This window comes from Gavia stellata, chromosome 9, assembly GCF_030936135.1.
Source record: "Gavia stellata isolate bGavSte3 chromosome 9, bGavSte3.hap2, whole genome shotgun sequence".
NCBI classification, from domain to species: domain Eukaryota; kingdom Metazoa; phylum Chordata; class Aves; order Gaviiformes; family Gaviidae; genus Gavia; species Gavia stellata.
This window is the reverse complement of record NC_082602.1, coordinates 14,816,619-14,842,617: the sequence shown is the minus strand read 5'-3', so window position 1 is coordinate 14,842,617 and position 25,999 is coordinate 14,816,619. Positions and strand designations below refer to the sequence as shown.

General features: G+C 38.8%; 1 protein-coding gene across 1 annotated transcript in view; it reads right to left on the bottom strand.

Annotated features, from left to right (window-relative positions):
- Positions 1 to 25,999, bottom strand: part of DLG5 (discs large MAGUK scaffold protein 5) — a 110,711-nt gene that overhangs the window by 67,455 nt on the left and 17,257 nt on the right. Inside the window, exon 2 of the mRNA XM_059820925.1 lies at positions 1,835 to 1,903. Coding sequence (XP_059676908.1) covers positions 1,835 to 1,903 — 69 coding nt within the window. The remainder of the gene's footprint in view (positions 1 to 1,834; positions 1,904 to 25,999) is intronic.

Sequence of the window (25,999 nt, the reverse complement as noted above, 5' to 3'; positions counted from 1 at the left end):
AATGATACTCATGAATAACAAGTCTATAACCAGACTATAAACCAAACATGCCAGCTTCAAACAAGTAATTCCCCTGGCTAAAGTAATTCCCCTGTACTAAATACGAAACACCTAACTCACTTTAATCATTTGAATAAAACAAAACTATGGAAAATACTAGATGACAAGTTTTGTTTAATAGCAGGTCACTTAATTTTTGGGTTTTTAATAACTTTGATCACTGCACACACCAAAGGCATAAAACACTTCCAAGGACAGCCCTTTAGGTAAAATACACATATCAGGATTCAGGATGAACTTCAATATTGTAAAACATGAACAAAACGTAGTTTGGAAAGAATTCAGTTCTGACTCATATATAGGAATAATGGATGTCTCAGAAGTAACATGCCAAATGCCAAATAAGTGTTCAGAAACAAGAATCCTGTAAGGTACTATGCCAGAGAAAATTAATAAAATAGAAAATAAAGGCCAGGTACCTGTAGCTTGCAAATGGTCACTGTTAAAGCAAAAGTTCTCTTTGCAATGGCAAACACTAGCTGTTCATCTACCTACTTTTACTTCCAAAACTGTAAAAGGTCATGTGCAAAGAATTGAGTATGTGCATTCACAAAGTTAAAAAAATTGAAAAAAAAAAAAGGTTTAAGTGTACCATTCCTTTTTAAAATCAGGAACATAGGACTAGAAAGGACCACTTTCATCTTCTATCTCAGGCATCATTTTATCTAATTATTCCACAGACTTACTGGATTTCACCTTAGAAGAACTTCCTTCTTTGGAAGTCTCCTTTTTTGGAGTCTGGTTGTCCTAAAAATTTAGAAGCTTTCTTCTTCCTATTTCCAGCCCCAATTTAGTCATAGCAAATTAAATCATACCCTTCCTTCACAGGTAATAGCACACAAGTGTAATCTTGATAAAAATCAAACTAACATGTCACAACTTCACGTATTTTCAGCAAATAGTTCAGTCAACACTAAAATCTTGTTCCTGCATGCTGGAGTTAAAAGTTCAACTCAATGACTGCAACAGATGTCTACCCACATCCTTAAACAGACAACTGACTTGCCTGGTGCTGTCAGGGAAGTCTACGGATGCCTGACACAACACTGGAACTTTAAATATGCAAGAGCCTTCATTCCCTATCCAAGGCAAGTGACTTTTACATAGATTTCACAATAAAAGTATTTGTGTAAGTAAAGAAGAGAAAAACTGACAGATAATACGACTATTCCATCTTGTTAGAGGTCTTTTGTCCACATCTCTTCTTCCTCTAGGTGTTTTTTTTTTCATATATATTTTGTATTTTCCAATAACATTAAAAGCAGAGAAAATTAAGCAATTCATTGCACACAGGGGAAAAAAGGGTTAAAGCTTGTAGCCACTTCCAAAAGTTTAAAAGGCTATGACCTTGGCTAATAATATTTTTAATTTCTATGATGTTTTTGACTCTGACTACAATTTTCACATCTACATAAATATACACATACACGCATGCCTATATATATTTTTATATGCACAGAGTTGTATAAGCCTAACGTTGCCATTTTACATCATTTTACTAAGTAACTCAAAGCATAGTTATGGCATTTAATGTATCCAAATGTAACAGATTTTATTGGCAACAACCTCATAGGGCCATGAAAAGGTTTAACTTGCACTACACAAAATTGGTATGCTTTTTCCTGGTGAAGATGCATGATTACATCTGATAGTTAAACTTCTTTGATTTTATGACCAGAATCCCTCTTTGCTTCCCAAAGGCAACCTTAAAAACCTGCTCCCCCAGCTCCCAAAAGACATGCTCATCAAGTTGTCAGATTAATACTTTACTCACCAATGCTACTCAGAGAACTGCTGCTTTCAGAATCAGAAGGCATTATGGACAGCACACTGTAAGTAGACCCTAAAATTAGAAAAATAAAGACAGTATTACTTTTTTTTTCTTTTCCTCTTTCCAAACCAAGATAACCATTCATTTTCTTGATACTGTAGACGTCAAACACACTAAAATAGATAGAGCGCACGTCACTAACACATAAAAATCTAATAGGAAAAGTATAATTTGTAAATGAACATTGCACTGTGAGCTGAGTAGGAAAACATTTTTCATGAAATGGCAAAAACTAGTTCAGCGAAATATTGAACTAATAAAATTGTTATTTCAGATACACTGAAAATACAGACTTCCATCTCTACATTATGAAGATTATGAGTGATACCTGAGACAACAGTCAGAATCTGTTTTGATTTCTTATCTTTTTACATGTACCTGCTCCTACTTCATTGTGCAACTGATTTGTATTCTTATCCTCACACTTCCTTCAGACTTAGAAATTTCATTTCATTCGTAAATAAATTTTGCTTGCATCCATTTGCAACTTTCAGTATCCGACCTAAAAAGCAAGGACGTACAAATCTATCTGCTGTTACTGACAACAGCAACAGCAAGTTTTTTCACTTACTAATAGATCAATAGACAGAGGCGCCTTTTATAGTTATTTTAGAAGTATGCTAGATTTTACTTACCAGAAGAACAAGAAAAACAGGTACTACTTCAAAACCTTACAAACTAAACAGCTTCACCATCCCTCACAAACAGGATAAACACGTCGCAGTAAAGAGAGGGAGTGATTATGTGCAAAAGGGATTTGAAATCTAGTCCATTTTCAGCACTAGCCAGGATGCGAGACCTGTCTTCACAGCAGCCAAGCTCAAAGACAGTTTCAATACTTTCAAGAGCTGCCTTTCCTATAGTCCCCCTTCTTATGTTTCAATATTTGTTTCTTCCAGTCTCTTTGAAATTAAGAAAAAAAAGCTGAGAAGCAGCATGAGATTAAATGCATGGATCTACCTTTGAAATAGATTAAAGATAGGACGGACTGGAAAATAAGAACGAAATCCTAGTTTTTGCCTATCTCCTCTGGTTCTTACTAGGAAAAGACGTGACATCTCTAACTACCATGGTGTTAGATGAAGCAAAGACAAGATGTGATAAAATAAGTTTACTAACACCAGAAGCAGTAACAGCGAAGTTAATTAAAAGAGCAAACACACTTAGGGCTCAATCTTTAGCTAGTAAAAGTAACATGGACCCCAGTTTTAATGGGATGTGTTTATTTATCTTGACAAAGAATGAGGCTCCTACATTTGATAAAAGGAGTGATGTCTAGGCAAAAGCAAACTTAAACAAGCATTTGAATGTAAGGAAAAATCCCTCCAAGCAAATCCTCCAGTTTTATTAGTAGACGTTCCAGAAAATAAGTACCAGAAAAGGAACTGAACCTTGAAGTAGACTATTTAACCTGAAAAATCCCTGTGAAAAATGACTCAAAATATATTGGTTGTGAATAATTCTAGTTGATTGTACGGGATATAAGTTTTTTTATTTTGTTCTTATTTTTAAAGAAAATACATGGCAAGCATGTCACTGACATGCTGGCTTCAGAAAAAAATCTGCTGTGTATTTTTGCTTCCATTTCAAGCATTTTCACGTAACAATTTAAGCTGTGTTCCTATTTCATTAAAGCTTATTAAAAGCAAACTAATTTCTGCATTAATTAAAATCAACCTCTTCGCATATTATAAATTCGTATGACTTGCAGTTATTTCCTGTAGTCTGGACTAGGAGGATTAGAATCAAAAGGAAAGCTGAAAAAAGCAGATCAATATATTAAACAAAGTAGAACATCTTTATGACAGATAATGTGTACTGAGATTCTATCAAAACTGCGTGGGACTCAAGCACAATAAAATCTTGTGCCAAGAAGTGACACTTCATTATATTCAGCAATTTAAGAAAAAATTGCCCAGTTTCTCTAAAACATTGCATAGGAGTCCCATACCTAAACAAACTTTTACTGATTATTAGCTGCTTCGCTTCTTTTTAAGAGTGGAGAAAGAAAAGACTCAAAAATCTCATCATCTTAGCTGATGTTGCTTTTATTTATCTTCAGGAAGCACTGATCCTCTCTCTCCTCTTTTCCTGCATTCAAAGACAGATCCAGGACTTAAAATGAGTTAAATTCTGCTCTCTGAAATAGATAGAAAAGTTTAGTGAAGCTGACCTCATCAGTGGAGACATATGACTCTCCCTAGCGATGTTCTTAAAACATGAGCTCAGATTTGTAAATGCAAGATCCGGTATGCATGGCGTGTTATCACAAGAAAACGTGCAATTGTGAAGAGGGGAGGAATCATCTGACCCATTCATAATTCCTCACTTCTAAAAAAATAAATAATAATAAAAGATAGTAGCATTTGTTTGGCTTCCAAGGCTGTTTGTGGGTATGTTTGTTTTTGGTTTGCTTTTAAACTTCACAGGATATGAGTCCATTATCTGTAACACATGCCACCTTTATCATCAGAAGCAGTATTAGTAAGCGTCAGAAACAATAACCAGAGGACTCCACATAGCTTTCACAATATTCAAGTTCATCTTTAGGTACTGAATTGATACACATCCATGTATTCAATTCAGGCTTAAGTAGCATCGTATTTGGCGTATTCTGCTTGATCAAACTAGCAATACCTCAGCAGTACCTGAAAATGCTCCAGGACAGTGTTTTCCCCACTCTATAGGATGCCTCCTCACATAAATGAAAACACTCAAAATCACCACAACAGGAATTCAGATACAGGCAAAAAGGCAAGGAAAAAGGCACAAGCTAGTTTCTGTAACCAAAGGCACTAGAACACCGTGTTTATTCATGAGCTACACAACCATGATATTTTAAGAAATTTGTTGCAAAACCACCCCCCCCCCTTGCTAAGCAGTTTTCCACTATATTTCGAATTCTTAAAACTTTCTGAATGTCCATCTTGCAAAATTGCACAAAAAAATAAGATCAGAACACAAAACCCAACAAGAAGCCATGACTACTTTTTCAGGTTAATGTTGAAAGTGCTTCACACCTAGGGGTTCACATGCCTTTCACCATACTTTCCCAATTACTTGTCTTTCATATTTTTCCACTAGTATTCACCTCGCATGCCAAAGTCCCCCAGTACAAAAACTTGCTACATTTCATTTCAATTCACTGACTCATAACGATTGTTGACATATTCTTTTAAGTTCAAAATTACAACTTGAAATGACAGGATTTTGAGAAACACGGTAGATACTGCTCATACTTAATTAAAAAAAAAGCGACCTATCTTTTACAGATACACATTCGCACAGAGAGGAAAAAGAGCATAAGCATCCTGTCTTTGCATGGCAGACTTGCTTTTGGGGGATTTCTTTTTTGCTCATCCAGATCTAAGCTTTGGATCGGTTCCTGGCTGTATTAAACAGCTTTGGCAGAGCAGAGGGATTTAGAAACTGCTACAGTATATACTTGAGAATCTTAAGAATTCCATTTCCTTCTATCTTCAACAATTACAGCAAGTCAAATTTCCTTAAGTTATTACTGTCTTTATTAGTCAGATGACAGGAAGGCCACTTAAAAACTAGCAAATTCAGGAAAGGAACTAGTTGCTTAACTGCGGAAGCCACCTCCAAGGACAGCAGAGGAACTGGATTCTAGTTTGCCTCCATCTTTCACATAATCTTCATAAAGAAACAGTAATATGTAATTTCCTTGTTAAGAAAGACAGTGATAGTGGGGGAAAAAAAAAGGGGGGGGGGAGAAGAGTTACATGTCCTAAGAAGTTATCAACTGTCTAACCAAGCAATTTCCTCATCAGCAATGCCAAATCTAGACAGATGGAATTAAATTATTAGCACAAAATTAAAACAGAACATTTCTCTCTCCTGTCTTTCTAACCTTGTGAAACACCACGTAACACTGGGCATCACCTGTACTTCAAGGAGAGACTAAAAAAGACAAGCCAGCTAATCTCAAAGTAAAGCCTCCAAAACAAGCTTGCATTTGGTACCTTGCGTAAGAAAGCAGCACAAAGGATCAAATAGAATTTATTCTAGGACTACATGCTTAATTATTGAATGACTTCTGAGAAAAAACACACTGTGTTCAAATTTTGTTATGGGGAGATAAGCTGAAAGTCAGGGTAGCCATGACTGCATAGAACATTCTTGTCCTCCTCCATACAAATATACGTACGTATGCAGGCTCTCCTCATGGCTCTAAAGCATAGTGTATCCAAGGGGACTGCAGTGGCAAAATAAGGTACAGGGACTCAGCTTTCCAAAATTCATTGTACATGTGCTTTCAATTCACTAATTTTTTTTTCCAAAATGTATATTTTACTCTCAAATATTTACAAAACTATATTTATAATTCAACTGAAAGAAGGCTATTTCATCTTCCAAAATTTGCTATATTAACTAAATGACTGTGTAGGAATAAGAATAATTACTCCCCCCCGATACACGCCTTCAGCACAGGGCCACAGAGGCAGGCATACTGAACCTGTTTCAGTGTGTGCAGAACCAGTGTTTAATTCAAGGAGCATTAGGTGTTTCAGCCCACAAGATGGGGAGTGCTCTGGTTTTAGCTGCACAGCTCTTGGCATGTCACCCATCTTTAAGGATGGCATTAAGATCTGCAGTACGGCTGACTCCTAAATTAAGCACTTCTCCTAACTAGGAACACTTAGCTCACTGTAGGGCTGAGCCGAGAAGGAGGGCGTTGCCTGCACTAATTTCTTTCGCTATACCTCTGCTTTTAAGGATGACATGAAACAACTCTCCACGCTCCCCTGCTGCAAATTTCCATTGTTAATTAAACTCTGCTCTTCCTCCCCCCTCCCTTCCCAGTGCAGTGACTGCCAGCTGATTCAACTTCTTGTCAGCAAATGATTTTTCTGATGGAGGTCCAACGCACCGGATGAGAGGGCAGCGTGACAAACATTTGTTTATCCACATCTCCGTGCACCAAACCAAACTGACTTTGGCAGGACTCCTACTTGCTGTGGGGGAGCAAAAAAGTTTGATTAAAACTGGAAATGACCCAGATTACAATGTTCCCATTGCCTTTACAACAAACAAAACTGCCCAAGGAGCTTAAGATCACATGGAACTGTCATGCTCTATCTCTGAGGCTATTCTTTCCTTGGCAGCCTGAGCAGCCAGGATATGAGTAACTCCAAGAACACAGGTACAAACTTAGCAGTAAAGGTAAAACAGTAGTAGAGGTCATATCAGCAAAAGTTTTCTGTCTCTTCCTCCATTTGCTTTTAAACATGGCTTTACTACTTATTCTGCTCACCTAGAGGTCCTTAATACTGTGCTCTGCGGCATAAAACCCTCTTATTTTTAGGACACCATGAAACTAAATGAACACTAAATGGCTTTTTAAAAAATCAAGCAGCTAAAAATTTACAATGTTTATTTCCCAAATGCCTCAGTCTAGCAGTTTCACAGAGATAATGGGGGTCAAAAAGTTTATTTTCCTTTTACAATAGAGAAAACATTTTACAACAACCTATTTATTAAATATTAAGATATTTTAATATTAAAAGTGTGGTTTTGGAAAAAAGATACCTCCGTGCTTAAGCCATCTTTCAATTCTAAGCGATTAAGAATAAACTCTTGTTAAGCACAGAACACTTCACACATGAACAAGGACTTTGGCACCTTTCTCTGAAACATTTAGTAAAAACCAGCACTGGTGACAGAATAACAAGTCAAGCTGATTCTGATCTAAGATGACAGTTTCTGTGTAGGTTTAGATTCAGAAAAGTTAAGTAACCTGCTGGAGGCCAGAGACATTAGTAAAGAAGCCCTGAGTTCAGATGCTTAAGTTCCTAGTTGTCAGTCATACAGTCAAGTACAGCATTTGATCTTCAGCTGTTAAAAACAACACTAGACATAAATATCTGTAAAATTCCTATTTGCTTAGCAACATCTGTTCAAAACACTTCATAGTGGAATAAACCCACAGATTGATATTTCTCAATATGCATTCCTAAGTGTACCCTCTCTAGCAACATCTATACTCATTGCTATAGATTTTTTTTCTTTAGCCAGGAAGCAATACAGTGAGTTATACTGAAAAGAATTTACAAGCTATCTTTAAGAGAAATCTAAGTCAGGGGACTATTGTTGTGCATCTTACTACAATGTGAATTATGAAAGGAAGCAGATGTTGGTGCCTTCAATTAAGAAAAAAAAAAGCAGAAGAGTGGCAGTGAGAAAGATAAGAGGAAAGCGCAAGAGACAAGAAAACAAGGTAGTTCATTTTTCTGCATTATCACTTTATCATTAGGATACACTTGCTGCTGTCCACATACTTTATTAGCATTATTTGTTCTTGTTTACTGCATTCTGAGCATTGGGTCAAATCATCCTCTTTTCACACAAAGAAGCACAGAAAAGATTAAAAATCTTTACAGATCTGAATTTGCATAGCTTGATTCACAAAACACACATGATGACAGTGCTTCAGCTGACAGCATTCAAGCCATTTTGCCATGAGCATGATGCTCTAATAATGCCTTAAAGAGGTGGGACGGAAGCAATTTTTAAGAGCCAAATTACCATGAAATTTTATCAGCAAGATTGCTTCCAATTACCAGTTGGTAATAGCTGCTAAGAGGTACAAAACCTTATGACTGCTTAAAAAACGAACAAAACCACACCCAAGTGTATCAGGTCAGCTAGAAATAATGCCCCTTGCTACCTTACAATCTTTCATTTCTTTCTTCGCAATTTATAAAATGACTAATTTAATGTCTTGCACTCTGTGAAACCACATCAGAAGTGATGAAATGTATCTGCTGGAGCAGTAGGACCAAAGATGCAATTACAATTACTGCTGCTATTACTTATTCAAAAAGTCCTACAGCAATTCAGGTTCTGAACCAGAAACAACCACCTGTGCCTTCTTGCTTTTTGACTGGGATGGCTTTTAACTCTACTTTAGTGAGTGCATTTTGTCTTGACAAGTCATTTGTCTCCAACACGCCATTTCAGCTGAGGAGAACTGCAACAGCAAATGACCATGTCCTCCTCTTACAGCCCTGAATTTCCTTTAGGTAATGCAGCGAGATGGGTGATGATTTTTCAATGGTTATTTTAAGGCTAACAGCAACATACCTAGCTACCATGAAAATATCGGCATGCAAACTTAAATTACTCAGATTCTGGCAAAAGAACAACTTTCGGTTTGTAAAGCTGCACACACTGCCTTCACTGCTAACTTTCTTACAAGATAAATGCATATGTTTGTAAGCTGATGCTCCAAAGGCAGAGAAGAGAATAACTGGCTCCAGATTCTTTAACCTCAGCATTTAGTACAGATAGGAAAAAGCTGCATTTAAAGTCAAGTCTTAGCAAAACTGCAGTGCAGGTGGGTGAAACAAATTGTCACATATTTCAGCTCATGTGGATTATACAGGTGGTCCTTGCATTATTATCAATGCACCAGTGCCGTCTTCTGGTCTACAAACATGACATGGTATTACAGCTGACAACCTTATCAAACAAATACAGAAATCATTTTTATGAATTATTTTTAATATAGCTGCTTTAACAATGCCAATTAACCTATTCTGGGAAAAATCCATGTCAGTCCCACTGGTAAAAAGCCCAGTGTATCCACTAATTTTTTCCTCGCTTCTAGCCATCAGAAACATTACATTTGTTTGCTGGATTATGTATGATAAGCCAAAGGCAAAAAGAAAAGTAAAATGCTATTATGTTTTGGGTTTTTTAACAAGCTTCCTGCAATCTCAAACTCTGTTTCTCTTAAAGTTATCTTCCTAATCTCGATTACTCACTAAATTATACATAAGAGGGTTTAATTAATTTTGTTTATTAAGGTAGAGAGATGCAAATTTTCATTAAACCTCCCAGATTACTAAAATGCAGTAGAGGACATTCATCAATCCCTTTCCCTCTAGGAAAGGAAATCTGATTACCTGGGTCCTAAACCCACTTGGCAAGCACGTGCTCCTTCAGTACTCCATCTGCACAGCATCCAGCAAAATGGCATTCGCTGGATATTCCAGGTATTGCTGAAGGGCCCAAGGCTTATTCAGCTGGGTAGTGCGGTGATGGCAGTCACCAGAGAGTAGCAGGCCCTCATGGACCCACCTAATCTTGAGCATAGTGCTTTTTGTCCCTACAGCCATTGATGAGATGCCATCTCCAACAGGGAGCAGCTACAGATTCCGCTTCCTGTACACGCATGGCAGTGAGAGAGCATCGGCATACCACCCATCTACCCCACCCAGGGAGCATCTGCAAACCTCACTGTTTTTGTTCTCTGTATCAGCGCTCAAAGCACATCCCAATTCTGCCTACCTTTCCACCTAGCCTGGTCCCATTTGGTCCCAGCTGCCTATTCCTCAACACTGTCCGAATAGATTGTAGTAACTCAGACCCATCTATTTCTAAGAAGTTTCTCATCTACCCTCTATCTAGATAATGATCGGTTTTCATCTGTCAGACATTTAGAAAATGTCATTTTCAAGGCCACTACTCAGTTTTCTCGTCCATTTTTTCAGTTTTATTGCCAAGTATAGGGCAGATAAGAAGTTAAGGCATCTCAGCAAATAGGAAGTTAAGAAATTGTCCAAGTACATTGCTCTTGCTATGAATGGTCTCTATCCACACTCACACTTCAAACCTGCGGAACCTGATACTGACAACTAGAGCTCTTGGTATGTGACCAGCTAACTGGGCAGCTCCAGACACTGACACTGAAGAAGCAGAGATGCAATCTGGACTCCTCCTACGCCATGACTGAAGGGTGGTATTGCTCACTACAACTGGAGAAAAAAAAGGTGAATTGGGAAATATGACAAGTCACCCAGAAAAGTCAGCCCTAACCCCTTTATTGCTGAGGTATAAAATTTTTAAGAACATCACCAAGTTGAGAGTTGAGTGACAATTCTTAAAAATAAGGAAATATTACACATCCATTTTTATTCTGGAGGAAAAGGGGATAGACAGATGATGCACCAAGTCACATGTCATTATTTAGGCTGGGAACAGACAACTTTTACAATATCCTTCCCTTTCATTAAGCTTTGACAGAAATAGTATTCCTGAATACCTCCAAATCTCCTTGCCAGCTTCTTTTAACTCCAGATAATAATATATTCACATCTGTTTTTCCTAGCATGCTAACCAGTTCTTAAAAGTCTGAAGAAAGACTTGTTGGTTGTCCCATTTTGTTATGCAGCACTCCTTCCAGGGAAAGCTAACTTTGCAGAGTTATTTCCATATCTGGAGGCTATTCTTTGCATCAAGCTATATTCCAGAAGCTTTGCAAGTAATCTGAGTCAGATTCTGGAAGATGACACCATTTGTCATTCGCAACTGACCCTAGAAGATTTAAGTGAAAGGAAATTATATTCAGAAAATACCCACATGCTCTGCAGTCAAAAGCAAGAAACTGTTGTGGGATGAAGGTGGTAAATACTAGATCCCTATGAATGCATCCTCAATCAGCAACAGTTGCCTTACTAAACTTGCAATAGTGATAATTAAGAAATTCAAGCTTCATTTAGTTTGCACAGATATACACAGAGCTTTGTAGCATATTATTTCATCAAATAATTGTACAGTCAGGTAATATGAATGGCAAAATAAAATTTAAAAAATAGCTTTATTAACTCTACAACTAAATGCTATGTTTAAAATTTAATTTAAATTTTGGAATTAAATCAAAGTAACCACCTAATTATGTTTGTAAAGAGGCCATGCCATAAAAAAACCTACATGGAAGAACAAAGGAAAAAGCAGCTACAGGTATGTAAAAACTGCAGACACTGACATTCAAAAGACTAGAAATCTACCCGGTAACAAGGAAAGCAAGCATTAATTCCTCAAGATTAGCCTCTTAATGCATCGAGTCCTTTCATTAACTCACCGTATCTTGCAACCAGGTATTTCCTCTGCAGACACAGCTGGGGGCATGCCTGGAACTGCAAGTGATGAGAGCGTCCATCACGTGCCTAACCTGAGCTTTTTTCTAGCAATTCAAACTTCGCCCATAATAAATAAGCACTATGGTTCAAACTAGTTTTTTAGGACAAGTCATCAAGAATACACATGTACCTACACCCATCCGTAAACGTAGTCTAAATATAAGAACTGATCTGCTTCAATGATAATGGTACAGTTAAAGCCACATAGCTTTCTTACTCTGCAGAGACTTTCAAAGAAGGACAAAGGGGTTTAACATAGTTCTAGCCTGCTCTTGTACAGCAGGAGAATTAGGCACACAAGGAAGAAAGCACCTCAACACAAACATAAACACAATCACACCAAGAGGTTGTGCTATTTACAGCTCAGGAATAAAAAAGGCTGCTTTTAGGCCAGTCCTCTGCGATTCCAAGCAGAGGAGTAACATATCAAAGTCCAAAGGCTTTTTTCCCCTCTCCCCATATTATCTATCTTATCTAAACTCGCCCATGTACAATTTAATCTTGTAAAGCTATCTTCTCTGAATAGCCTTCTGATTTCTACAGCCCTAGCATATTGACAGGGAGCAAACTTCTCTTTCTAACAAGAAATAGAACAAAGTAGTTGCAATGCTCTTCTCGAAAAGCAGCCCCTGTTACTACTCAAGAACTAAACCAGCTACTGATGGAAGAAGTTATGGTTACACAATATCTCCTCATATGCTGTTCTCCATATTAAATGCTATAAATAACTACTGATTAGGGAAACTTACGAGCCTGTTGTTTCTAGCCTGAAGTCCCCATTTTCCTACAACTTACAAACCAGCTCACTCCTACTGCTCATAAGGATTTCAAGAGATGTATCAATACAATCATCCAAACTCGGACTATGTGGGAGTCAATACTGAACACACCTCCTTTGAAATTCAAGTGACATTATGAGATTTGACTTTTTCAAACCATGCACCTCTAGAAGAAGTGATTCATGTTACTCGGTATGAAACCTGGCATAATGCTCAAGCAACTTCCTTTCAAGCTTGAAAGGAGATGCATACTCCCCAACTAAGCCCTAAAAAATGAATTCTCCTTATATTGCTCTTCGTAGCATGTTTCAATATTCAGCCTCTAAGTATCCCCCCTTCAGGAAAAACAACAGAAAAAAATGTCCCAGCATGGTTTCATTAAGATATGTCAGAGAAGGACTTTAAATTCAACTTTGTTGTGTTGTTGCAATGGAAAAAACTACATGCACTTTCATACAGAAGAGGGCTCATATCCACACTTCTTCTGTCTTCTGTTTACAGCAATTGTTACTTGAAATGGTAACAGAAAAGATATATCTAATAATTTAATCTAAGATTTCTTGTCTCCTTGGCAAGTTTATTTTTTTCCCCCAACACTCTACTTCATTTAAGAAAGCGGAAGTAAGGAAGAATAAAACAGACAGCTTTTTTTCCCCTTCTAGTGCTGTAGAACAGGAAATCCTGCTGCCAGCAGTAATTCCATATTAAATACAAATATATTTATTCTGTAGGCACAGAGTCCAAGGCTCAGCTCAGTAAGAGAGATACAAGTCCCTGTTACCTACAGACCAGGCCCAAGACCTCTTCAGGACATTTGCAATTACAGGAAGGTCAGCAGAACTGTGTGAATGCTACTAGCACCCAGCAACTGCTGCAAACAAATGTTTTGAATCCATGGCCACGAATTCATGGCAAAGTGACAGAGACCCCTCTCTAAAACAGGACATATTGGAGCAAATATTCTGTGTGCATCTAGACAGGAACTTTCCAGAAATGTACAAGTTTTCACAAAGGTAAAAGCTTAATCAGACAATTTTTTAAAGTGCCAAGCACTGATATGACCTCAGAAGAGGGGGTGGAGAAGGTAACAATATCAATTAAGAATATATTTGAACCATAGACTGTTCTTTTTCAGAAGACAAACACACAGATATAAAAAAGAAACCACACCTAGGCCCTCATTTAAACAATGCAATTAAATATGTCCTTAAGTGCTCTGCTGTTCTGAGTGATTATTACAGAAGTCTATTACCTATGAACTATTTACAAAAATAATTTGTTGCAGAAATCCCCAGGGGTAAACTTCATGCCTCTTCTGGTTACAGCTGCACCACCCACAGGAACTTTTCATCCCTCACCAGAGGTAACCTTCAGCTGTGATGATGGCAACGACAGGCTGATAACCTCTTCCGCTGGCACAGGCACTGCCACAATGTGTGTGAGCAAACCTCTCCCGGACACACACAGGGAATAACACAGGAAAACGTTGCTTAAGCTTCCTAATGGCAAAAGTAACATGTGTAACTAAATACAACAAAAAGCCATCTTCCCCCACGTACCAAGGTGCTCAGCATACAAATGCTCACTCCACCTGGGAGCTGAGAGCAGAGAATGCTGGGAAAAAAGGAACTCATCTGGAAGCAATTATGGCACGCCTTCCTCTCTCCCCCTTTTTGCCTCTTCTCTGCAAGGCATGAGTGCTCCTACTTTTCCTTCTCTCACCATCATGGCAGGGCAAGGAGGAGATGGTGTCCTCAGCCTCTGCTGTGGCTTGACAGAGCGACAAGGCAGCCCTGCACGGCCACATGGTGCTTTGCAGTGCTGAAGGAGTTTGCTTGCTTAGACAGATATTCCTAGGGGCGGCTTCTCCCGGCTTCATCTTTTACATCATTCCTTGATGACAGACCCTGTTTGGAGACTAAATCAATTCTAGAGTCTAGAGAGGATTTTTCCTACAGAGCAAGGGTATCAACATGCTAGATGGGCCTTTTAGCCTTTTTGAGATTATTATTTTTGGAGAAAGCAACTGCAACTGCTGCAACTCTAGAATGCCACAGAATAGCTAATGACTTTAAAATGGCTTAGCTATGACCTTTTAAGCCACTAGGTCTGGCTTACCAAGCAAGCAACTGCAGTGAGCATACAAAGAATACCTGGGAACTTGAGGTACTAGTGACAGCCAGGCAGACCTTAGTAATGGGAGAGTTTTTATAAGCCAAATATTCACCATAAGATCAAGTAGAAGGAGGAAAAAAAGGTCTGCAATACAGGCAGCCAAATGCTACCGGCTCCATCAATTCTAGAAAAAGTTTTAAAGCTTACTGCACTGGTGATGTATCTACAGAAGACTGAAATCACACTCTTACCAGGAAGTGGTAGCATTAGCATTACATGACAGCACACACTGAGCTTAATGGAGCACAGCAGACCTCCCTGGAGTCTGCAGAAGAGATGCAGGCTAAAAATGCAGCAAATGCACTCGATGTCCAGCATGCTACTCCAAATGCAAATACAATGCCCTAGTCCACTAAGACAGTGCCAGGAGAGGAGACAAAGGAAAACCAAGACTACAACACTGGAGAAGTAGAACATGGCACATTGGACAGGACAAGTCAGAGCTGTTGAGGGGAGAAAGAGTGGCCTCCCACCTGAGAGGGGTGACTGAGCGAATAAACGAGTCAAGACCTGTCCTGCTTGGAAAGTCACCTGCCTGTCACAGAGCTGTGGTTTCCCCTCAACCTTCTCTCACCTACATCTCTCAGAGTAGAGGAGCAGATGAGGATGCTGCCTCCCCATCAGCACCATTTGTCAGGCGTGAAGGTTGAGCAAGGACAGCTTTAACGTTCAGCTACTGGTGCGAGCACAGACTTGCCTTAAAAAAGCATGCTAGGTAGTCTGGACTAGCAGGTAGACTGCGTAACACTTTGCAACCTCTTCATTTAACCTTATAAACATCCACATTTTACTGTTCCCATATCAGCAACAGAAGAGGCAGTAAAAATTGTGCCTCCATAGGTAGCCTTGAAACAGGCTTTGTTGTGTAGGCTTAACAGCAGGCTTTGACAACTCTTCTCCACTTTAAGCCTCCAGTGCACCAGCCTTCTTTACATCTTCCTCCTTGAACAGGTTCTAAAGATACTGGGGATGTTCCTAGAGGAGATGGTGTCACTGAGAGCAGCTGCCATCAGGATCAAGTGTTTCATTCTGTTTCCCATTTCAGCAGTAGCCATGACAGCAGCAGTGAGGTCAAGGGTGTGCAGGGGACAGAAACAGCATGAGAAGAAGGGCAGTGGGTTTAAAAAAAGAGAAAAAGGGAAAAGAAGTAGAGACACATCCATTGCATCTATTGTTTTCCTCACATACACACTGCTTTCAGTATGAAACACTGATATACAGTTAAGCACCAATTTAATCATAATAAAAAACATGCAATTCCTACACAGTAAGAAAAGGCTTCCCCCAAAAAAAACTCAAAAGACCCAAATTGAGATGAATTAGCCTCCTACTGTACCTATAACCACCAAATGTTTGAAACACATTACACTGAAGACCAAATTCAACTAGTCTGTAATATGAAAAAGTGCTTAGGAAATCACTATATAAACACAGGTTGAGACGGATCACTGTTTGGAAGCACAGGATTAAAATCTACCCTGTCATGATTTACAGCAATCTGTGATACTGCAACTCTTTTCTACAAGCTATTTTCACCATTTTTTTTATTTATCCTCGCATAGTACTGCATCATCTCCTGTTGTTATGGAAGTATTTTTATTCTATATTTCCATTAGATAAATCAAGGATATTCAAGATAGTTAAATTACAAGCAACTAGGTTACATTCAATTACAATTTTTCCACATCCATCCGTTCTTGCATTGCTGTGGGCTTTTAATATTAAGAATACATGGTTAAAAAAATAGGAATTTTAATTGTGTAAACTGAAGTATGTAAAAGCAAACAGACGACTGGAGCTCAAGTCAACAGTTCCGACTTTTCTAATCATGCTGTAAACCAGAAGTTCCTCAAAGGAAATACCATGTCTTGGAATTGGGTAATATCTTCCAAAAATTGACATTTTGAGTACATTAGAAGATTTGTCAGAAACAAGTGTGAATATTAGTTTTGATCCATTATAAAGTGGTTCACATTTCAAAATCCACAATGCAACAAATTCCAAAAGGGCTTTAATTTGTATGAAAGCATATAACCATCTCTTTTATTTCATAAATAACATCAGTGAAAAACTTCAGAGAAAACTTAAATTCTTCAACTGAAAAGAAGGTTGGTAGCACGTAGCTCTTGAAAACACTGCCTTCCCTTCCGGTGCTACACTTTACCCTGCTGGGAAAACAAATCCTGCAACTTTTCACTTCAAGAGCTAAATTTGCTTTATAATCAATGATGCTTATGCTGATTCTGTTTTACTTAAAATGCAGAGAAACTTCCAGAAATATTTAATAAATCATTACTTTAAAAGTATATATTAAATGCACAGAATGGAGATAATTGAAAAAAATTAGGGAAAAGGAAGCCAAGCTACTGTAGAGATCCCTGAAAGCACAAGAATGAAAACTTGTTTCCAACCAGAGGAAACATTTAAGTCTTTTCAGACTTTCAGATAGGTCCAAACTTTTTTGATCAAGGGCAAAGTCAGATAGCCTACATGCTACTGTCCTCAGTATGAGGACAATGAGATAAAACAGCGAGACTTAATCCAGAGAGCATTCTTATTTTTTAGCACATACTCTGTATGTATCCAGTGATGTATCCTGACAGGTGCGAGTTTGGAGGTTGGTCATATTAATTTATTTTTCAGTTTCATAAAGTATGATTTTCTCCATTCCCTAGACAAATTATCAGAGGCAAAGGACTCAATGCACAAATGTAAATTAACACTTGGGAAAACAAACAAACAAAACCCCACACAAACCCTCCCCACCCACCTAACCAGAGTTGCCTATCACTGTCCCCTGCACTATAAATAAGTACAAGCATCACAGTCCTCTAATATAATAAATAATAACAAAGTTGCTACCTGAAGGTAGACCATTAGGAGAAAGAAGTGTGTAAATTGACAGAGAGTTGCTAATGCCTCTGCCCTGCCTACACAAACTCCCTGTGCTACCCAACCACTTCACCAGAAAACGAAGCTGGTGACTTGCCACCAGCTCCACACATGCAAAACACAGCAGCTGACAGTTCAGTCTTTGCAACTATCCAAGATAAACTGAGCAGAAGCATCCTCCCAGGCATACAGGAGAGGCTTTACAATTCAAAACTGAGCTCAAGTTGCATCCAATATCTGGAACCTGTTTCATTTGAAAAACACCAGAAGTTTCCCCATCAAAAAGCACAGCCTCAAGCGCTTTTTGGTGATGCCACCCGGAAGCAATTACCACATGGAAAGGGGAGCCATCAGGAAAGTTTTGAAAAACGAAACCTTGAATATCTGAGCTCCCGTGGCCCTTTGGATAGGCGAGCAACATCCCTGTACTGGAAACCTGTATTACGCCAGGATGTTTTATTAAATAAGACAAAGGAAGTGTCCTGCCTGGTTAAAGCACTTACCTCCCTCCTGCTACTTTTAGGCTGAGCCCCTGTTAGCATTCCTGAAAGTGCAAATACTAACCACTACTATTAATCATTTCATGTTTGGACGCAGTAGATCAGCATCATTTTGTTTTCAAGATGAGAGGATTCTAGTCGCAACTTACATGCTTTTAAAATGTAATCTTCCTGGTTCCTCAGCTTGCCACAAGAAGGGAAATTATTTGCACAGATTAAATGATCACCCAGTGATTCATGCCTGCGTGGCAAGTACATGCCCTCTGGCAAGAGAGGTTCAGAATTCATTAGAAACAGCATATTGGCAGATTTGGACGTGGGATGATTTCTCACACACATGTAATTGTACATTTGTCACCTACATAAATTACCAGCAGATACAAATAAAAGCAACACCCAGCAAATAAGTAGCAGTGATAACGAGCAGCTAAAAAGAACAAAAGACTCAATATTTCCAAGAAATTATGAAGATAAACATTCAAACAGAAAGACTATAGATCAAACAAGCAGGCCATCATGTTTTACTGGCATATGTAGAGAGGCACTGGATTTGCTTTGTGTTTTCTAAAGTACAGTGGATCTTAGGAACCACTCCCCTCCCATCAGATAGCGAAGAAAAACAACTAAAAGAACTAGTAGAAACAGGATAAGGAAATCCACGCTGGCATCAGCAAAGTTATTCTTGGTCCATTAGGACACTGGAATACAATGGAAAGAGGCAACCAAGCTCCTTCAAGTTCCCCCACTAGTAGAAATCAGAGCCCTAAGGAACCTACTGGCCCTGTACTATTCTCATCCCTCCTAAGTGGAGGTGGCTCCTATCACCTCCTTATATCTCACTGTAGAAACAGATCTAGTCCTAGCTCTTAATCACCATCTTTCATCTGCTTTCCAAGACATTGCTTATCTTCTTAGTGAAGGCAACCTCTTTAATTTTCCTGCTTTTTAACTTTTGTCTGTCTTAGCAAGAAAAAGGTAAGAATTTTCATGACTGTGGCAAGGGGGAGCTCTTATGATTAGCGTTTTTGGAGATAGAAAGAAAAGCTGTGATCTGAAAGCAAACAGACCAACAGATTAGAAAGTCCCTGCCATGGCCTTTGGCTCCAAACACACACATCATAGTCTTTCCAAACATCCATCATCTCATCAATATTCCTAACTGTTTCCTACCCAGAAATCTAGTATTCTATTTCCAAAACTAGAGATCATGCCTGTATCTTCGACTTTGCGAGAAATGAGGGAAGGAAAACCCTTGCACGCTTTTCTTTATTTTCTTTTTAAATATAATACTATATCTGGAGAATGTATGTTCATAAAGTGAAAAAATTGAAGTCTTAAATGATAACAAATGGCAACACATAATTGGTAAGACAGGTGGATTGCTTATTTGATTCAATTTACCAAGGTGTTTTTTGCATTATAAATTAAACATTGTTCCAAATGACATCATTTTTCTGTTGCAAGTCTTAGCACAGGACAATAAGAGTGGCTGGATTAATTTCTTTTAAAAATAAAAATAAATTAGTGTCACTGCTGATACACAGAAGCAAGGTTAGGTTTAGGCTTACCTTCCCAAAACTATAAACTGCCAAAAAACTATAACTTCCCTGTTCCAAACCTCTGTAGTTGCAAGATCAACAGTACCTTAAGCCAAGTGCAGTAGCCTACATTTAGAAGAGCATGAATGCGTGTCTAGTGATGACTGAAAGCATTATTACTGTTTTTAAAGTTTCAGATGAAAATTTCTGTTAGAACACAGTATGTCCATTCATTATGCACTATACATCTATTGTTCTTCCCATAAACAATGAAAATAGATAACTGATGGTTTTAGACAGGCAGAAGTTTTAGCCAGCGATATTCAACATGAAAAAAACAGAAATCAACCTTAAGAACTGTTAAATTACTGGGCATTTTCCCCAAAATTAATGGGAAGCAGAAAGCTTTCTGAGAAACTGCCAGCACAGTAATATCACTGACGGTGGCTCAGTCTGTTCTCCAATGGTAAAGCTCTGAAAGGCTAGAAATATCCATAAAACATTGCGTTGTTGTGAGCGAGGCGGGCACAGAAAAAGAGGATAAAAAAAGAATGGGGAATAGACTATTTGCAGTGCAGTATGCTAATTAACAGCAGGAATCGATCTGGAGAAAATCCTGTGGTGTAATAGGAAATGCTCACCTATCAAGGAGCAATACCAATGCTAACACATTTTTCAGTGTTGCGCTCCCTATGCCAAACTTCCAGGGCACTTGAAGGAACCTCTTGTGTCCCTGTGACTAAATGGTATAAGCACAGATAACCTCAAGTGTCATGAAACTAGTGCAAAGAATGAGGGTAGGAGGGATAAGTGGGGAAGTTTTCTTGACTGTGCACTCTGAACTGTGTTATGGCACAAGAGCTCCCCTGCCACTGTGACCACTGATCTCATTGTGACAGCTCAGCCTGAAACACAGCTCTCTTAACTTCACATATCCACACCAAGAAGCAGGTACAGTACAAAAAAAATTCAGAAAATAAATCATAGCCACGTAAGGCACAATATATTTCTACATGGGTGACATCTTTTCCATGCATTTTGGTATTATGCTAACACATACTAAGTTAAAACCTAGACAGTAAAACACCGATTTGAAAACCAAAAATTAATTAGCACATGGGCTTTTTTCCACTAAAAACCTTTCAGCAACCTCAAAGCAAAAAAAATCCTGCATAGTACAGCCTACAACTGCAATTTAGCATGCATATGCTTTCCACAGGTGTAGTCAAGCAACATTAAAGCTGTAACAGCATGTTTTAAGAGGAATAAGACGCACGAACCAGAAGTCCTAAGGAACAAACCACAACTTTCGTTTCAAACAGTCCTGTTGCTTCCGTGTTTAGCTGTGAATGGCAGGAAAGCTGTCAGCACGGCTTGTATACACACATAGAAAAGAAAACTGGAATGATAAAACCCGCTCTGCTACCAAGACAGAAGCTCCAGTATGGCACTATTGTGGTTGTTAAAAAGTCAGGCCTAGAAAATTTGGCTTATTGTCTGAATAAAAACACTACAGAGGAACGGATGTAGCAAAAATTTTATAAGAGTGAGCTTTGAGAGTGCTTTTAGACTACTGGAGAAAGGGATGAAATTGAGAACCTGGAGAAACCTGAGCTACAGCTGGAGCCAATGTTCATTTGTCTTGATATTCCTATGTCTGCTGAGACAGCAAATGGTGCCACCAGAGGGGGTGCCAATTGCCATTTACTAGACTAAAGGACAAATGTATATTCTAACATTTAATCTTTTACCAAATCCATGAACCCGGTAATCTAAAACATAGAAAAATCAAAGTTTATTTCCCCTATAAGATGCAGGTCTCACATAATTTAAGTGCCACGTCAGTGAAGCGAACAGTAAAGCCAAGCGTTCTTTAAGCTGTCCCAGGACTCTGTCCCTACATTTGCCTGTGGACTGAAAAAGAAGCTGCTGACTGTTCAAATCTTTGTCTTCACACAAAGGTGACTGTGGTCCCCATTCTGCTTATTTTTCCTCAAAACAGCCAGAAGATCTCTTTATGACCTGCAGGAAGCATACCACCATCTCAGCACAGCCCCAGCAGAAGACAACTGCTGTGCACCACCTAACTGTTATTTTCATCCTTAGTGACATTTTTTTTGTGTGGAATAAGAAGCTGATATGTAGGATGAAATGTTATTTGTCTTTTCAAAACTCAGAACCATGTTAATTTATTGCAATTTGCTCCTTCTGAAATCTGTCCTCACTACTGAAATATTACACTGACTATTGCAAAAGTAAAAGGACTGAGAATGGGTATTATTTAGGTTTCATACCTTCAGCAAATAATGCTTAAAAATAATCTCCTTCATCTGAATGTCTTGCAGTGGTATACACTACAGATGTGCCTAACAATGTGTGTGTGTGTAGATATAAAAAGGCTCCGGAAAATGTTTCAACATCAGCTACGCATCTCAATTTTCTCAGTAAAAGTATTTTTTAAAATAAGTTCAATTATGAATGAGAGTTTCATAAAAAACAACAGCTCCAAACTGCAGACCCACTTATGCCTTCAATCAACCAGGTCTTCTAGAACAGCCTGGCAAGCTTCAGAATTGACACTTTCGGCTGTGCCCCATTCCACACACAGAATCAACACTGTGACAATAAAGTAACTTCTACAGGAAAAGGTATGCATTAATGCCCCTCGGTCCATCCAAAATATAGGCTGTGGCATGTCCAAAACACAGCAATTTCCATTTGATTCCACAGCTGCAAACTCAAGACTTCATTACCAACAACATGGCCAATAAAAACCCTCCTGTGGGATTTCCAGGAAAAGTTCCACAAGATCTTTAAAACAATGAATGAAAAGTTCCACAAGACCTTTAAAACAATGAATGAAAAAACGAGGAGGGGGGAGGGCGGGGCAGGAGGGTATAGAAATGAAAACACCATGTCTGAGGATGGTGACTAGCAACACCTCCCTTTACACAGAAGTCACTTGTAGAAAGCCCTAGCTCTCAAAAGCCAGGTTTGTAATGCCTTGGTTTTCCAGTCTCAGCTGCTAGTAAGACTATATTCTCTATACATGATCATAAACGCAGGAAGGTATAAATTGATACATCACACTTGCACATCCAGAAATTCAACATCACACTTAGAAGGGCCTTTCCTTTCTGTCAAACTATGATTTTGGTGTGAGATATGTGCAAACCAATGACATGCTTGAAAATTTTTCAACAAGCCGTTTTAGCGATTGTCAATTTGAAAGAAATAATTTGAAAGTTTTTCTCTAGAAAAGCTGACTGTGTAGGAACCAACATAAGATCTGGAAAGATATGTGACAGGATTGCCTGCTACAGGTACTGTACAAAGCTAAAAAGGCTCAAGAAGAAATTACTCCACAGCACATATATGACTATAACACATATATTGGGAGGGAGAGGGGGGAGGGTGGAACAAAAAACCAAATTCTTTTCTTCGAAGGAAAAAAGAACTCTCTTCCCCCATGTGTGGCTTTTAATCAGTCTCCAAACAACCACAGGAAGCCCGGGTGGTTGGGACTTCAGCTGAAGAGCTTCCCATGCTACTGAACGAGGGAAGTGGGTTATGACACTGCCACAATCAAACCACCAGAAAAGCCTGATTTTGGTCTTAGAATGTCGCATTTCTTTACACTGCACAATTCTTACCAGGAACCATATAAGGTCGTGGCTGGATTGGACATCAGACTGTTTGATTTGCCAGTAAAAATGTTGTTCCTTCTTTAAAGGAATTTCGGCAATTTATTCCAATTAGTTTTTGCTTGTAAACAGCAATTTTCTGTATTTTACAGCCAAACTACTGCAAAGAATGGCTGAAATACATCAATCTGCTGTTCAAGATGCAGATCAACGCTATAATCAAGTCCCTCGGAAAGAGACAAGAGTAGCATAAAGGAATTATAAAAGGAAAAAAGAAACATTACTCCAAATTTTTTCATGTCCTTTTTCCCTTTCCTTTCCAAAACCAAGCAGAAAGCCAAAAGAACAGCCAACAAAGAGCCCACAAAGCTACTCAGCACCAATGCAACTGCTCAACTTTCCAATACCTTTCAGTGCAGCTTTACAGTAATGCATTTCTGCTTCTGCTCTCTTCCAACTCCTCTTCTGTCTCAACTCCAAAGCTTAGAGGTTGATCATATAGACAGTATCTCATATATGCTACTCCCAAGTCCTCCCAACCCAGCAAAGGTTTGTCATTATCACGTTGCTATTGTCTTCCTCATCAAGTCTGTGTTCCACAAACAGGTCTCTGATTAAAGCCAGACAAGTTTGCTTAATAACCATAGTCATTATCGCCTGGTTTCAGGTGCTGCCTGCATAACACTTGATTTTCATTATTTTTACTATATTATAGCAATAATGTACTTGTTGCACTCTTCAGCATTGCTTTTAGGATGAGTGAGACCAGCAAGCAAGTGCTCATAAAATGAAATAAGCCTTCAGCCTGAGTTAATGCAAGCTTGAAAAAAAAACAGAATAACAAACTACCAAAAAAAAGCACAAGGGAAGTGTTATTAGAAGCAGCCATACTACTTTTCCAAGCACTGTGCATGGACCAACATATATTCTATGCCTGTGTATCAAGCTAACTATTTAGCTTAGTCCCTGTGATTTAAAAATATAACTTAATGCTGCGGGGCAGGGGGCAGGCACAGGGGAGCTAAAGAAATTATAGTTACGTACACTAAACAACCAAGTATTACTGGTACTCTTTAGTCAAGCTGCAGAATGTATTTGTATTAAAGTGGCAAGAAGATATAAAATCAGCACTAACAATCCTAGGAGCAATGTCTGAATAAATGCAACACGAATGCACGGCTTGCACGCAAACCAGTTTAGATACAGTTTCAAAATTCTTCATATGCTTCCTGGCATGGCAATATTCTTACAAAGCAACATCTCCATAACAACCCATATTACAGATTTTCCAAATCCTTGGAATCATAAGACAGTGTGCATGTATCAACATTTTTCTGTTTAAAATTTTCTTCTCAATACCAGGACATTTATCCACACAGATCTGGAAAAGGCACCCTAAAATTAGTTTTAACTATAAACGAGTACAAGTCTTTGTCCGAGAGTTGCTGAAGAGCAGTTAAAAAACCCAAAGCAAACAAACCTCCTTGTAAGCTTTTACAAGAAATATCACTGGTATAAGTTAAAACATAAGCTGAATACCTGCGAGAACACAGATTGAAAAGTCTAGGTCTGCTAACCCACCCAGGAAATACTGTCATACTTCAGGCACTACAACCTGTGCACGTAGCACAGAGCAGACACCTTCACAGCCAAAACCAAACAAAAAACACCGTAGATATCCCCTGGACTTTACGCTACTAGTGGTAACCCAAACTGTACACTTTACTGAGGCACAAGTCAAGAGGAGGCTGGCCGGCGGGCTCCGCAGTCCTCAGGCAGCGCACCCAGCCCGGTGCACAACAAAGGGCTGTTGTTCTAAGCCAGCACCAGGGCGGCAGCTGAACCAGTTGGCCCAGTACCCTGCCTTGGTCTGTGGGACAACAAAGGCTGGCTGTGACCTGAGCAGACAATTAGGATGTGTTGGTGTAGAGTTACAGAGTTCTAAGAGGTCACTCACAGATGAATTTTAGTGCTGCAGTACAGCCCCTTTATAAAGCAGTATTATTGGCTTCTTTGCAAAACTAGCTTTCGGATTCCCCCCAAACCTAGGGAAATAACTACAACACTGGTTTTTTTCTGTATAAAGCTTACTGCAAAATTAAAGTGCAATTCCCGAGATGAGCTAAGTAGCTTTAACATACATATAACATAATTTTAGTTTATAAAGGATAGATACCATGGTTCTTTCTCCTAAACATCCAGGTTAACTGAGAGACTGATGAAGAAGGGGGCGAGAAGCTGTGGAGTAATCAGCGAAGACAAAAATCACACCCTATTGCCAAAGGCACTCAAGCTGCAGCAACAAAGTACAACATTCCCTTCAGAAAGTATGATCAGCACAAAGTAAAGCTTCTCAGTTTTGTACATATGCTATAAACAACAATTCAAGATACACCTCCTTACAAAGAAACCCAGTTGTGGTTTCTTCTCTGTTAAAGACGCTGCCAGGATCAACACCATCTATTCCACCACACGGCACTGCCCTTCTCATCAGCTCAAATCCCACGGTACTGTCCCAGAAGGACTATTTCCTCTCTCAGTAATACTGCTCCCCATGACACAACTTCCCCTTTTAACCACCAGTTCCAAACATGCATGCAAAACTATTAAAGACAGGCCTGAAGCAAGCAAAA